General features: G+C 36.0%; 1 protein-coding gene across 4 annotated transcripts in view; it reads right to left on the bottom strand.

Moving 5' to 3' along the window:
• The window catches only part of mmd2a (monocyte to macrophage differentiation-associated 2a), a 43,778-nt gene that overhangs the window by 8,533 nt on the left and 18,524 nt on the right, over nt 1–16,721 (bottom strand). For all 4 annotated transcript variants that reach the window (XM_088612426.1, XM_088612425.1, XM_088612424.1 and 1 more), the window contains exons 2-5: nt 11,842–11,923; nt 8,014–8,174; nt 2,096–2,170; nt 783–884 (exon numbers count right to left, since the gene is read on the bottom strand). In XM_088612426.1, coding sequence (XP_088468552.1) covers nt 783–884; nt 2,096–2,170; nt 8,014–8,174; nt 11,842–11,919 — 416 coding nt within the window. In that variant the 5' untranslated portion in view covers nt 11,920–11,923. The remainder of the gene's footprint in view (nt 1–782; nt 885–2,095; nt 2,171–8,013; nt 8,175–11,841; nt 11,924–16,721) is intronic.

The raw sequence follows: 16,721 nt of genomic DNA, 5'->3' as shown, positions 1-16,721 counted from the left end.
CAGGGAGTCACTGTATTGCTGAGAGCCTGGCCAGCCAATCCCACTGCAGTAAAATTTATCCACCACACCATACCTCCTAATGACATGATCCAGGCTTGAACCCAGAAGCCACACTTTTCTTTGTTGTGTTCAAGTTTAATATATACTGAACATATACTCTCCTGCCATGAATACTATTCACTTAAGAATGTGTGTTGTGTCAACATGTAGTCAGTATGCATACATAAAAGTAAGCATGAGTAACAAAATACTTGATGTAAAGATGTAATAAACATGACAGAAATTCACAAGTAATAAAGAAATTACAGCCTGGCATCTGTCCACCTGGTGTTAAAGGGGATACTGTAGCAATTAGTCAGTAAAGGTAAAAGTCAAACTTGAAGTTATGAGCCATACCTTGGTAAAAACTTAATAATATCAAACATAGAAAAACCTCTATGTTATCTGGAGAAAGTAACTTTCGATTACAGATGGAAGGCAGTCACTGAGGAAAATGGTTTCACTTCATTCTGGCAAAGACTAAAATCTAAAAAATGTCAAATGTAATTGACCTTGTTTTACAGTCTGTGTATTTGTTTCCTGCTATAATGGATGCATCTTTAAAAGGCTACGTGATCAAAAACCATTAGCAGAAGCAGGAGAGCTTCCTGACATCTTGAGCAGAGACAGACAGAGACAGTCTGTGCATTAAGAGCAGTGTTCACATCATTAAGAAAATCAAATACCTCCGGCACACAGAAAGGCCTCAGCAGCAGAGGGGTCTCGCCCAGAAAATCTCTCACCTTTCATGAAAGAAAAAGACGTAAGTCGTGCCCACACAGGCCATGATCCAAATGATCCAACGCATGTGAGAAGCCCATGGTCCCAGCTCCCGCAGGTTCAACCTGAAAGAGCAAAGGGAGAGGGAGACAGATGATTATAAATTAAACTGCACAAAGTAGTGAAGTTTTATTTCTTCTTTTACTCTCAAAGAGAAATTCTTTCTGAATTTGCAGCATTTCGTGCACAGATAAAACATTAAAGGTTAAATGCCAGATTCTCTAAAAAAATTGAAAATATATGTGTGTATAAGTGAAAAATATGATGGATCAACAACTAAACAAAAGGCATTTGGATAAGCATAAATAAAGTAAATATAAATGAATTAATTCAGAGTTTGGTATTTATTCATTTCACCTAAACAGACTTAAGAACTATCATACCATAACATTTCTAGAAGGCTTTTGAAGATAAACTAGTGTATTCATAAATACTGAAATGCCATTATATTGAATATTTGTATTCAAGCAACCCAGCACGACCTCTTAGAAAGGACATACTAACAGGAAACAGTTCAGTAAAGAGAGATTATATCGTCACTAATGCAGTATTGATCAGTGCCATTGACTGTGAGAAATTTCAGAAAATGAGAGGGATTTTTTTAAGTTTAGCAATGGCAGGAAACAATTCAAATTAAAGAACCAAACATTACTAATGGCTTTTTAAAATATTACAATCCTATTTCGAACATATAAATTCTAGCTACTAAGCTACTAAACAAAATAATACAAAGTAAAAGCTGCACAAAATAGTTCAGCTTTCACACCACAAACTTAGCATCCAACACAACAGAAGGAATTTAAGAAGATTGTTTTAGAAAAAATATTTTAGCTACTTTCAGTAAAATTACAAGGGTAGTTCAGATGCTAAACCTGAGTGTTTCAATGTACTTAAGAGGCAAAAGATTATACAAAAAGACTAATGCACTGGGACTCACACTGGTCAAGAATTAAAATGTTGACTAACAAAAACACGCTTTTAAATAAATATTTTTACATATTAATACAATGGGCTTGCAAAGATGTCACTAAACTCTTTGCTGTTCTTAATGCTAAGGTTTAAAGCCCCTTATGGTAAAATATAAGAAAATAAATATAGCACATTAGAACCTTAGACAAAAACACTGTGGTTTAGAGCAACACTATTTATAACAGAAAATTAAAATGCTGTAAGACAACTTAAGTCGAAAAAGACATTTGAGAATACCATGATGTCACAGGGTCATTACAATCTTTTAAGCACAGGAAAAGGAGATGCAGCTGACATTTGTACTCACCAGGGAGCATAGGAGGCAGCAATGAAGAAGTAAATCACCATTCTATCAAACATATGAAACCAATGCTCAATTGTCCTGTCACAAGAAGAAAGACAAGAATGGCCGGAGTCAGGCCTCAATACAACAGACCATTTAGAACTGGACACTTGCTTTAATTTCTTGCTTTTCTTGTGAATTAGAATATAATTAACTATTCCAATTAGTGCTCCTTTAAAGATTTCTGTAAACTGATTGCAATCTTACAGGGAATCCTAGCCATTGCTGGGTCACCCTTCATTTTAAATGGTACCACTTTATTCAGGACATCCTCATGCACATTTCCACTGTGTTGTCTGGGAAAACATCAATGAGATGTTTGGTCTGGAAAACCCATTTTAAAAACCCTAGAGAATGGAGGGCTAATGATTTTTTTACAGTAGACTAGAGGGAAATATACAACCCCTTCACAAACAGGAAAGACAGGGTGATTTATTGCTTCTTATTTGCAAACAAGGTCAGCTTAAAAAAGTTTCTAATAATAGATCAAAATTAAGAAGCTTGTGGGTTTTTTACCATCATTTCATCAATATGTGGGGGTGCTTGACCACAGAGATATAGATCTGTACCATCTGACTGGAAAATTACAGAACCAAAGGTTAAAGAAGCTTTTGAAGTAAACCAAATCTGAAAACCAGGAATGATATCAAAACTAATTAAACTGACAAACAAGGAATTCGAGAGCTTTAGAGAATTTCATGCAAAATTAAAATATCCTGAACCAAAATGCTTCTGTTCTCTGACTGGGGGGGGTCTTAATGGATTTAGCATGCCTCATGGGTCATTTCAAATAGGATCAACAAAACAGGGTTGTTTTGAACTTTTTGGAATAATTTAAAGATAATAGGACCAGATCTTGGACGTGTACATGATACCCAGAAAGTTTTAAGTTGTTCAGCAATCCTTGACATACTTGGCAAGTAACTCAGTCAATATGAACCCTTTTTTAACCTTGGTTCTTAATCACCCTCTTGTGGTTCAGTTTGAAAAACGGACCCAGCCAAACCAAATAGCAAAATATCAAGCGGCGATACCAATATGTACGTAGTTCTTTTATAATACTCATGAAATTAATAAAAAAACTAATAAAATACAATGTGATCACAGATTAAATTAATAAAATAACAACCTAACAACATAAGAAATCATGCATATGAGAAAAGGCCATTCAGCACATTTTGCTTATTACTCAGGTGGGAAGCCCACAAATCTTTGTCAAAAGAGGTGTTTCTAATTCTTTATACAAAATGTAATCTCTTTTGGGTTTCACTTTTGGGACATCATATCCTTGTTTCACAATTAAATGTGAAACAGTCCCCTATTGTGACTCCATCTATACACCCAATAATGTTATATAATTGTTTCAAATCTACTCTCAGTTTTGTTTGATCTAGACTGAAGACAATTATCTCCCTTTATTAATCATCATTCTAACCCCCAGAGACAAGGAGCCATTCCTGATGCTCTTCTCTGAATTCTTTCTGAGTCTAGAGTATCCTTTATGATAGAATGACAAACATCGTATAAAATAATCTAAACAAGGTTGCAAGATTTTCTAAACAGCATATTGTAAACTTTGAGCACAAATCATTGGATTTCACACATACATACATACCCAGCAAATAATTTGAGTATTTATTGTTTGCACACTTCTTGATGAAGAATCTACATAATGAACCAGATCCCATCTGTGCACCCCAAGATCGTCTTCCTGCAGCTCAAAATCACTCAATGTAAAGTATATATACCTGCTCCTACTGTGGAGCTCCTAATCACTTCTCACATCTTAATGTTAAATTTCATTGCCACATTCCTGCCCACTCCATGATTTTTCTGAGTCTATTTGGAACTCTCTTTCCACATTTCTACTTGTGCCACTACCCATACTTTTGTGTCATTTGCAAATGTAACTAGTACGATAAACTATATCACAATCTGAAATATTGAGATTGAACAACAATCACGAACAACAATAAACAGTTCTTAACAGAACTTAAACAGTTCCCTGAGGCACACCACTGCTTACATTTTATCCAAATGGGAGTTTTAAGATTATTTTTTTCTGTTCATTAACCAGTTCTCAGTTAACATTCATACATACCTTGGATCCTACAGCTTTTAATTTCAGAAGTTAACTTTTTGTGAGGGACCTTATCAAAAGCATTCTGGAGATCAAAATATGGTGGAGATAGTGTCATATAATTTAGTGGTATCTAATGTCATTTTTGCTTGTTCACACTGAATAATTATTTCCAGTAAATTAGTTAAGTCATACCATTCATTTCTAATTTAATGTAAGCTATTCCTTAAAATTCAATTTTTTAGTTACACTATTTTAATTTAATATAATAATAGTTTATTTCATATAACTCCTTTAAAGCTGGGTTCTCAAAGTGCTTTACAGAAATGACAACAATAACTTTAAAAAAACACACAAGATATGCACAATGAGAACACAGTGAGAGAAGACAGTAGATGGGAGTACTGAATACAGTAGGAGCAGAGGAGTAAAGAACAGAACCAGTTAAGTAAAGGCTCTTCTAAAGAAGAAGATCTTGAGCCTAGATTTGAAGGTGTTTAGAGAAGGTAACTCTTGATATCCTAGGGGAAAAAGTTCCAAAGCTTAAGGGAATAACAGGAGAAGGCCCTTCCACCCATAGAGTGTAGACGAGCTTGGAGGACAGACAGGAGACCAGAACTAGAAAAGCAAAGGTTCCAAGGTGGGGAGTAGGATGATAGTAGCTCAGACAGGTACTGGGGTGCCAAGCCATGCAGAGCCTGTAGGTGAGTATGAGGATTTTGAAGCCAACATGAAACTTGACAGGAAGCTAGTGCAAGGACTCCAGGATAGGAGTAATGTGTTCACTTGCACTAGACCTGGTCAGTATTCTAGCTGCCAAATTTTGGACATACTGGAGTTTGTTCAATGTGGATTTAGAAACCCCAGCGAGTAGTGCTTTACAGTAGTAAATTCAGGAGAAAACAAATGTGTTGACCAGCTTTTCAGCCACAGTTAGCAATAACATAGTATGTAGTCTAGCGATATTTCCAAGAAGAAAGATGTTGCACATGTGGGTCGAATGTCAAGCCTGAATCAAATATCACCCCCAAGTTTTTCAATTTAGACTGAAGTTCAAGTACAGTGCCATCCACAATTTAACTAGCATTTCCAAAACTTTACCAGTAACAGACATAAGACTGACTGATCATATTCTGTGTGAGGGTTGAAATAGCTTAGCTAGGGGTCTATGAATAGCATCCTCCTACTGTACGTTCTTAATTCTTACCAAGAAAAAAAACATTAGAACCAGGTAATTTATTTTTTAAAGTATCTTAGCCACTGTAGAATCTCTGTGTCAGCTGTTCTAACATTACCCAGTACTGCTTGTTCCAAAGCGTGGGCCATGTTATTGACACTGTCTATTCTAAGAACCTATGTGAAGTATTTATTTTGCATGTTTATTACATCTTTTTCATAATCTATTATAAATCCTCTATTAACTCTACAAATTTAACTCTCACTTTTACAGTTCTTTTACTGTTGTAGAATCGAAAAAAATGTTTGATAGTTGTCCTTACACTTAATATACAACCTATTTTACAAAATGACAGAAACAAAAATATGCAATTTAAAACAACCTGGCAAATGGAAAGATGATGGAATCCTCCTGTATTATTTTAAATCAGCTTCTTTAATACTGAAAGACATTTTTTCTCAAAAAGAAAATTACTTTAATCGCACTTCAGGTCAAACTTAATGAATTCCCAAGCAAATGTGCAAATTCATCCCAGGGGAAAGAAATGTTCTTAATGAGGCAGGGCATTTATGTGCTCTAACAGTAGAGTCATAGACACAAACAGCCGCATTCATAAAATGAGAAAAGCCAGCTGGGATTTTGTGCTTTTTCCTGTAAAATGAACATCCAGTTAAAATACACTTATCACATGGCAGAGCTGGTTAGAAAATATATTTTTATAACAAAAAAAATCCTGTTTTTATGTTACATTTGCATTACTAACTGCAAGGATTTCACAATCTAATTTAGAAATTATAAGGTTACAAAATCCAATTTCCTATTAGTTTACAAATGCCACACTATTCAACATCCTGTTTACTTTCCCGTGCAGTAATATACACACTCATTTCAGACTGAATACCTCACTTGAAATGGTTGGAGTTTTCTGAGAAATTACAGATTCTTGCCTGTGTTTCCCTTAGCGCTCACGGTTCTCACCTCCACTGCCTCATCTACATCTAATAGAAATACTACATATCGAAGGGGCTTGTACACTAGCTCTATTATTAACCTCTAGATTAATCACTGAAAAAAGTTATTTTTATAATACAAATCTAAAAACTGGTCAACCATATTTTGACCAAACTGAGTTAGGTTTTTAACAATTTTGTATGGAACCTTTCTTTAAGGGAAGAGGTAATGATGTATTTCATCCACAAAGAGTTACATTTATTAATGTTTGCTGGCACTGACATACGTCTCTCACACAACACTTCATCAGAAAAGGAAAACCTTTCCCTATAATTGCATTATAGATTCTGACCATTAGAATGGAGACTGTATTTTGTCTTCAGTATTCTGTTGTGACAAGCTGGCAATAACAAGCTGGCTTTCACGTCATGGGTGTTTATAGCTCTTCCAGACCACAGGGTTCCCACTTAAAAGACTTCACGTGGCTAATGAAGAGATAATTTGGTACAGGTCTGACGTGCATGACTGAGAGAACAATTGGCTAATGGAACCCTCCTGCTTGAAGGAATGAGCCAAGGTTGCTGCTGCAGGGGTGGTAATGGGGAAGAGAGAGGGAGGAGAAGTGAAGGTTTATACTACAGTACTTGCATTGGTGGACAAGGTAACTGGATGTAGATAGAAATGGGTGAGGTTAAGTGGCGGCATGGTGATGCAGTGATTAGCATTGCTGCCTTCCTTTGTACATGCCCTGGGCTCAGTTCTGAACCTGGAGTGCTCTCTGCGTAGAGTCTATATGTTCTATCTGAGTTTGCATGGATTTCCTAGGGGTGCAGCAGTTTTCCCCCACAGTTAATTGGCTTCTGGGAAAACTGGCTCTGGTGTATGTGTCTGAGAGGGCCATACCATGAACTGTGACTTTCATCCTGTTGTACTTAATACATGGCCCCATAGTTTAGAAATACAAGTTGATTTAGTAGCATTCTCAGACCTCCTCATGTGTAAATAAAATGTTTTAACACTACTGCTTTATTTGGTCAGATGCTTGGCCCCATTTGGCAGATCTACATATCATTACCAAACCTCAATAGAAAGTTGTTAAGAACAGTAGCATATGCCGAGTAATTTTTGGCTACAATAAACAGACATAGACACAGAAATGTTTCTTCTCTGGTATGACATCTCCTAATAATATATGAATTGGCTCACTAAGCTGGCTTGCGGTTATGAGACTGTTATGAGTGAAATACGGCTTGACAATAGGTTAATAAAATTAACCCTAATAACAACCCACTTCAAGCGACCACTTCTAGTTCACAAAGACATCACCAGTAACAGTGAAAGTTTACTGCATCTTATTAAATATGAAAAGCACTACACAAGTTATTAAACTCTATTCATATGATTTCACAGAATCCGGGCACTGCTAAACCTCAACATTTTCATAAAAGTCTTTATCAGGAGCTCTTAACCAAGGCTTTCACTGTGTGTTTGTCTTCAAATAAACCAAAGAATGAGTCACGTAACTCATGCATACAGCTCATTCAATATCTATTGTGTTAAAATTATGGACCTAGGATAATGTTGTTGATCTTTTTTTTCCCCTTTATTCCTTGTAGACCTTTTTTAAAGGCCTTGTCTATGATCTCCGCCACAATCACTGATCAGTTTTCCTACCGGAGGTGGCTCTTCTTCCAGGAGATGGTGTGGAATACAGTGGACACAATGAAAAGACCAGAAAGCCCAAATCCGTAGATCCATGCTGAAATGGTCTCCCATTGGTCATCAGACAGGAAGTAGAGAATGGAGCTGCCGAGAATGCTTGGAATTATCCAGAGCTGGAAAAAGGAAAAATAATCTTTTATCTAACCTCTGCTTCTGGTTTAATACAAATACTCCTTCTGTTAGCTTTGTGCAGTTTGCCCAAAGGAGCCAGGAATGCAAAAAGAAAAAAATGAAAACTATCTCCCACATTTACATAACATTATGTTATCAATCAACTGCACAGACAAAACACTGCTAAAGAAGTGTCTATTGCTCTAATTAAGATGGTTCCACTAATGCATTCAAAAAACATATAGAAAATACCGGTTTTCAATATGGAACCTGAATATTTCAAATTGTGATTTTATTTTATAAGAACTTCAGAAATGTTTGATTTGTAAAAATACATGTGGTTAAGAATAAAACACTCAAGCAATTCAATTTACCAGAAAATAAATCCACTGTCAGTCAATTGCACAGGTTATAATCCTTGTGAAAAACAATGTATATTCATTTACAACATCCCAGGCATGAAACAAAGTATTTAACATTTAATATGGAATGTTATGTTAAAAGTCATTAGGTGTTTCTTTCATATACATAAAAGTAATCTAAAATATTGGCTTGTTTTGAGACAACAAGGTAGGTATGAAGGTAAAAAAAACTCATATACAAAGATTCTGTATTTAAATTATTATACAATATATCATCATTCTTATGTACAAGTGAAGAAATAAGTTTTAGATTAAACCTGTATACTATAAACTTTTCCCTGGTGAAATTATCAGATTATTTCAGTGATCCATAAATTGACCCCAGGGGGGTACTTAGTAGAGACAAAAATGAAAAAGAATCTACGTCTTACACAAATCTATAGGGATGCAGCACAAAACAATGATAGTGAGATACAGTATGAGTCCCCTGAATTTAACCCCCTTGGAAATTATTTTTAGAAGCAAAAGCAGTGATGTGTACCAGCTGTTTCTAAACCACCCACCTCATTCTATCTTCTTCAAATCAACTCACACCCTTTACAGGTTCACAGAAGTAAAGCTGCTCTAAAACATCAGGCGACTGGTTTTGCCTTTGAAAAAAAGCATACCTTAACAAAGGCAGATGGGGTCTGAGGTTAAAATGAGTTCAGATTAAAAGTGAAACTCCCTGAGTGGTGTTCCCTTCACCTGCCACTACACAATTCCAATAAAATATCAATTTGCTACACAATGTGTTATCTTTATGTACAGACCTCTCGTGCTGGAAAAAAAATATTTTTAAAAATAAACTGCAGGAGCCATAACTTGTCTGTCGGATCTGGTCTCAACATTTTATGATTCTTTAATTTTATCACGATCCTCAGTTAAAGTAATGGCAAAACCCATAAACAGAAAATAAAGAATAGCTGCTCTTTAGTAACTCACCTCTTGAAAGGATTCAAATGCGAAGAGGCTTTTTGGCCCATTTGTAGTTAGCAGTTTATGGATCCAAGGATCTTATCCAGCCATTTCTTGAAGGAAGCCAGGTTACAGGCTTCGGCTGTATGGTTGGGTAGCTTGTTCTATAAGGATGAAGTTGATAACCTAGCTTCATTCTACTGATTAGAGGTATTATAATGTTAAAAAAGGTGGTGCATTTCTTTTTTATATTCTGAAACCCAGCTTCAGTTGTTTTTCAAATGAATCTGTTTAAGAGTGTGAGTCTGGATTCAGCAATGTATCCTGTCTTGTGCTACTCGAAACACATTTTTTCTTGAAGGGACACTCATGATTATGCTAATATTAAATCAGAAAGAAAAACCCAGAAAGAAATACTTTACAGTTACATAGGGGTCTTCCTTTCCTCTATCTTCATGTACATCCTGGTGTTGGATTCATGGTATTGAAGAAAGGTGCTACAGGATGTGCAGGCAATACCCAGCTGTCTTCACAATTACAGGTTATAGGATCACTGGGCAATTGAATATAGTATATCTGGTAGAATTCTACTTGAAGGATAGACTGTTGAATGTATTGACAGTGGATGCTACAAAGGACCAGACAGGATGCCAATATGTTGCAGGCACACACACACACAGACAATTTAGAGATGTCAGTTAACCCACACATCACAACTTTTGACTGGAAGGAAAGTGTAGCACCTGGACCAAACTCATGTGAAACCCTGCATACTCCACACAGAAGATGAACCGGGCCAGAATCGTCGAACCCAAGACCCAGGAATAGTGAGGCAGCAATACAAGCTGCCAGACTACTCCTCTTCTATTTATTTTTGGGAAATTTACATTGGACTGTTTTTCTCCCCAGGAAGCCTCCAGATTTCTATAATAATGTATTTTTTTCCTGTCAAGAGGAGTCTGTTACAATCAATGAAGTCCCAATGGCTCCCAAGCCTCACTCCCATACTTCCTACTGTTCTTGTGGATTTTCTATAAAGCCAGTAATAACCTTCTTGTTTGTTATTTGTTATTAGGTCTGTTTCCTTTTTGTATCTTCCTTTAAAAGACTATACATTTAATCATACATTTGGATTTATTTTTAAAACAGTATTCAAATATAAATATAAATCCTGTTATTAAGTAATAATTTTACACTGTTAAACATTAAGATTAACAAAGTAAAAATGAAATTTAAAAAATGATAAAAATAACTGTATTGTTTTCCTCATTTGCTTTGTATTCATTTTCAAACAACATAGCTTGGAAGCTTACACTATACTCCCACAACCCTTTGTATAACAAAGTGCCTCCTATTCTCAGTTTTAAATGCACTTGCACATAGTTTCCATTTGTGTGCTATGGTTTGTGTTTTACAGTTCATTCTGAAGAATGCATTGTCTTGACTTTTTCAACATCTTTGAAGGTTTTGAATATTTGTATCAGGTCCCTTGTAATCTTTGCTGTTCAAGACTAAAAACATTCAATTTATTCAGCCTGTGAGTGTAGGACATACAGTATAATTACATTCTAACTCCAGAGCAGCAATTTCTTTTGAAACATGGTGAAACAAATTGGAATAAATACTCTAAACATGGTCTTCCTAATTCATTAAACAACTTTATTCTACACTTTTCATTACATACTGCATGTTATCTTAAGATTTTGTGTCTTAAGATTTTGTTTGCCTTTTTATTTATTATAATCACAACAAACTTTTAGGCCTCTTGAAAAAGTGTGTGGAAGTCAGGAAGTTTGGCTAGGGTCACTATCTGGGCCCACAATGTGAGATCACCTTAAGACAGGACAGGTAAAGTGGCCCGTAATTTGAGAGTAATCAATGTGTAATTGTTAAACCTATGCTAAACTTAAATCGACTACTACCTCATCATTATGCAACAATAATTTGTAGTGATATCTCCTATTCTGTAAACCATAGCTAAGCTGATTCATTACTGCTCACTATCACTGACTTTAAGGAGGCCAAGTTATCAGCTGAGCAGTGCTACCTGTTTGATAAGAAAGAGTCTGTGCGCAGCATAGCGATGTATCACTAACTTGATAAAATGTACCACATGGGTTACTTATCAAAAAATGAGAAAAAAAAATCTTTTAATTTTTTGAATTTCCTAAAAAAAATATCAACAAACACGCTGCTTGTTAATGAGCTGCATCAGTTTAACAAAGGATTATCTTCAATTTCCAACCCCACTGCTTATAGTACATAGGATATTTAGAAACCTCTCTGGCACAAATTTGATGAGACTATGGAGCAAAGCAGCAATCCAAGTTTACAGCAAGGTCTGACTCACCGCATGTGTGGCACAGTTAGCGGCGTGTTCATACTCTGTCGGCTGATATCTCTTGTTGGACGGAGCTCTGTTGTTCATAAATCTGAAAAAAGAGCAGGTTCAGTCAGTGTCTTTTTTTAATGATGTTTCACAGAAGCATAAAGAAAAGCTTTATCAGGAATAAAACTGAACCTACATTAGAAGGATGAGTGGTATTTTAACAATCATTTGCTGTATCTCACATCACTGAAAAACTGGGGTGCTGCTTGTTCACAAAACTTGCTTTTTGCTGAGTTACCATGTGTTGTAATAACTGTGTGAATTATATCACACTTACATACTTCTCAGACCCTTACTAATGCTGAAAAAACCCTAGACTGTGTTGTAGTTGTACAAAGGACATAAATCCTAATAGTAAAACCACTGTGGTTTCAATAACTCAACATTCCTGAAAAAGATTTGTTCTTTTTTATGAAAGAGGACTTTTACAACAGTTTCATACCCAGTTATAATGCTATATCACTGTATATTATGAATATGAAGTATGCCACATGATGAAGCTCCACCCAATAAATATGGAAGCACTTTCTGCTACAAAAACAGACAAAATATTTCTGTAAAACAAAATGTTTCCAGATTTATCAGGCAGTGCTTCACCATGGAGCGTCAAAACCACCCACAATACAGTGGACATTGGAATTATTGGTGCCCCTTGATAAATATGAAGAAAAAAAAGTTTAAAACAAATAATGAGTTCATTAAATACTAAAATATATTAACAACATAAGGAATTAATTTTCCTGAATGAATGATTCAATGGAACCTACCAAGACAAAAAAAAACTATTATATTATAAATTATTTTCCCCCAAATAAAAGAAACAGAATTATTGGCACTCCTGTTTTTAGTACTTGGTGGAGCCTCCCTTGGTAAGGATAAGGGCAGTTAGTATTTTCCTGTAATGCTTCATCAGGATGATGAACATATTGGGAGGGTGTTATGCCGTGCCCGTGAATGGAAAATAGGGCACAGCAAATTAATAACTGCCAGAGTAGGTTCAGCGGAGAAGTTTAAATGAGTTCATTTGAAAAATCAATGGAATAATAGGGGGAATCAGAATGGATGAGGTCTGGGAGGGTTCTAGGAGGAGTTTTCTAGGAGGAGCTCTGGGAGTGTTCTGGGAGAAGCCAAGGAAAAATCTGGAAAAATTTGGAAAAACCTGACACTCCACATGGTACTGTGACTCAATATTTGAGCCCTAAGGAGTGATTCCTCAGGGCTTAAACAGTCAATGATGTCCCCTTAACGAGGTTGATAGGCCTGGCCTGATGTCGTTTGAGATGGCCCTGATGAGCTCCTTCCATGTGTGGAATGTGGAATGGAATTTGGGGAAGGTGCACTGGAGCTCATCAGGGCATCAAAGAGGGATCTTACAACCATTCCTCCATGCAGAACCTTTCTAGATCTTTGAAGTTTGTAGGTGTGTGCTTATGGACAGCCCTCTACAGCTCAGACCACAAGGTTTCAATAGGGTTCAAGTCAGGGGACTGAGATGGCCATGGCAAAAAGCTGATGTTCTTTTCTGTCAACCATTTCTTTGTTGATTTTGAAGTGTGTTTTGGATCATTGTCATGTTGAAAGACCCATCTTCGGCCAAGATGCAGCCTCCTGGTAGAGGCAACCAAGTTTTTGGTCAAAATATCCTGGTATTCTTGAGAATCCATGATGTTATTAATCTTAACAAGGGCCCCAGGACCACTGGCAGCAAAAGAGCTCCAAAGCATCAAAGATCCCCCACCATATTTTACAGTAGGTATGATGATCTTTTTGGTAAATGAGTCCCTCTTCTTACACCAAACATACCAGTGATGACTGTAGCCAAAAAATTCAATTCTGGTCTCATCTGACCACAGCACCTGCTCACAGTCCAGGTGCCAATAGCGTTGGGCAAATTCCAGGTGCTTCAATCTGTTCCTCCCTTCCAAGTAACTTGTTGGCATGGAGGTGTTGTCTAATAATCCTTTTTGCAACAAATCCTACTATTTCTTTAACTAAAACCTTTGGATCTTTTTTGCCACCCTCACCATCCTTCTCAATGTGCATGGGGACAAGATGGGCTTGCGTCCTCTTCCTGGGAAATTAACTATTCCAGTGGTCTTGAATTTTTTAATTATTGCTCTGACAGTCAACTTTGGTAATGTTAAGGTTTTACTTATTTTTTTTACCCATTACCCAATGTTTGATTGAAAATGACTGTTTGCTTCATTTCAGTTGTTAATTCTTTGACCTTCCCCATGCTGATCGATGACAAAAGGTTTTCTGTGCATGTTTCATCATTTTAATACCCTATGGAAACAGGAAGTCACTTAAGTACATACATTAGTTCCTTAAGACAAAATTGAACAAAAAAGTATAAATCTTTTTTTTATAAATCTATTTTTTTCAGATGTGTTTGATTGTATTTGAAAGGCTCTTGAAGGGTCCCAATAATTGTGCACCTATGTTTTTTAGGTAAAACAGCATTACTTCTTTACAATTGAACCCTGAAATGAAAAGAAAATATTTTTATAAAAAAAGGACAAGTATTCCCCTAACATATGAGTATTAAATATCTATCATTACTATGTGGTTTATTTTATTATTACTTTTTTCTTCATATTTATCAAGGGGTGCCAATAATTCCAACAAAACCAAGTAGTTCATCAGGAGAAAAAAATGGAAATTCTTAGACTTAATTTAAATTCAATTGAACATTATGTGTTTTACATGCTGAACAAAAAAAGTGAAGTGAGAACACCCCCAAAATAGGCAAGAACTGAAAGTAGCAGTGGCTGCAGCCCATCTTGAATTACGCAAAATGGAATTACCAGCTAAAAAGTATCATTTAAAGTGTTGAAAGCAGTAGATCAACACCCTTCCGAGTGAAAATGAGTGTAAAATGTCTTCCAATCACACTGAAATTCATTAATTTTTATTTGTTAAAGAGTAGGTAAACTTTTCAAGGGAAGCATGTTGTATCAGTACAGTAAGCTATGTCATTGTCACTAAAGGCAGTTTCTACGGCCTTCCAATTTAGAAATATTACTTTCAAATTAATTTGAAAGATGAAAGTTAATAATTCTAATTATAAGTCACACTAAACTTGACGTTGTTGTCCCAGTTCATTTGGAAGGGACTGTGTGCTTTCACCAGATATCCAATTCTGCATTCATGTGTGACAAACATTAATTTCACACCATGTGTGTTGGATGCGAGTGTTTAATTTAGAGTTAAAGGAAATGCCTGTGTGCACTAGAATTTGTGTTAAAAGCAAGGAATTTTAGAAAGCTGGAACTCTTTGGAACTGATGAAATTAACTCCACCTCAAAAGTTCAATACCATGGAAATCTCAACACTTTCCAAGATACAGACTGCAAATGTAATCACCAACGTATCTGATTTCTTGATTTTAAGAGCAGAAAAAGGTGCAAAGCTTAGCTGTGGTCCCTTACAAGGGACAATTTTCATCTTGTTTTCAATTGCATGATGTAGGAGATACAGATAATGTCTGCATAGAGCACAATTACATTCTTGCAGAACAAAGCTTATTTGAAAGAAGATTTAGAGTTCTATTTGGAAAATGTCTTCATGCAATCTACACCTGGAAAAAACATACCATTAGAGTCACTCAACTGACTTTAATGACTAAACCATTAAATATACTGATCCTTCCCTTTCTAAGTTTATTGTTTCCTGGTATCTGAGAATCATTTTTTCCATTCTGTTCTTCTTCAGCAAAGCTATGCTTGGCAGGAGAGAAAAAAATTGTGTCTTTCAGAGCCAAACTGAATACGGGCTCCTTGTCTTGATTCCAAAACAACCTAAGAATGATAAGTGTGCCTGACCTGGACATCACTCAGAGAAGCAACTTCTGAGTCACTAAAATGTATCAGCATATATAATCATAGAACAAATCCAGTGATTGATCTGTTGCATTTAGTGTTTTTATTGGTTAGGACTGTAAAGCATCAGATCTCAGATACTTGGCACTGCACCCTTTTTATTTGTCCATCAACAATTTGGAGTCCAGCTGAAGAAGAAAAAATAAAGTGTAATGTCAGGAATGATTTTTGATAGTTAGAAATGCGCAGACATAGACACAAAGAATACAGAAAATGTTAAAATAAAATGTTGGTATAAATGACACTATTGCCCCCCCCTCAAACTAACCCATTTTAGCACTGCCTTCCAAATAGATCAGGGCACTGACACGTAAGGTATTTAGGTCAGTGATGGCAGCAGTTTGTCACAATTCAGGTTTCTCTCCTACAGACCAAAATTCACACCTCTTATGATAAAGGATGGCATCTATTACTTTATTCACATACATTGTTTCCAGGTTTACAAGGTGTGATTTCCTTATCTGCGATAACTTAATTCATATAGTATTGCCAAGAATAATTCTAATCCATATCACGTTATTGCACCGTGCTGTGCTTTAAGGTTGCCTGGCAACAGCTGGTAGCCAGTATCCAATCCAGCTTGGAAGCGGAGATTCTTTATATTACACTTATTCAGAAGCCAAAGCTTTGTGGCTTGAGTGGTGATGTCATTGTAGCCATGGAAACCTGAGGATGAGGGATTTTCTTTTTTCTTTTCTATTAAAATTGCTGTTTTTGTCACAGATTATTTCATTAACATAATTAGTGAATTGCTAGAGAGAGGATAAAGGTTCAAGTAACATGTTTTTGTGCCAGTTTTTATACATACTTATAATATTATTGTGCTTCATTTATCAGGACACTCCATCCAGTAACATTCTTTAATCAACTATTACTCAGAATTCTCCATTTCACAGATACCAGGGTTACACAAAATGGGACCATCAATGTAGGTCTGTTATGAAATCTTGTTTCATAAGC

Source organism: Lepisosteus platostomus, chromosome 19 (assembly GCF_059453375.1).
Source record: "Lepisosteus platostomus isolate fLepPlt1 chromosome 19, fLepPlt1.hap1, whole genome shotgun sequence".
Classification (NCBI taxonomy): Eukaryota; Metazoa; Chordata; class Actinopteri; order Semionotiformes; family Lepisosteidae; genus Lepisosteus; species Lepisosteus platostomus.
This window is presented reverse-complemented; position numbering and strand designations above follow the sequence as displayed.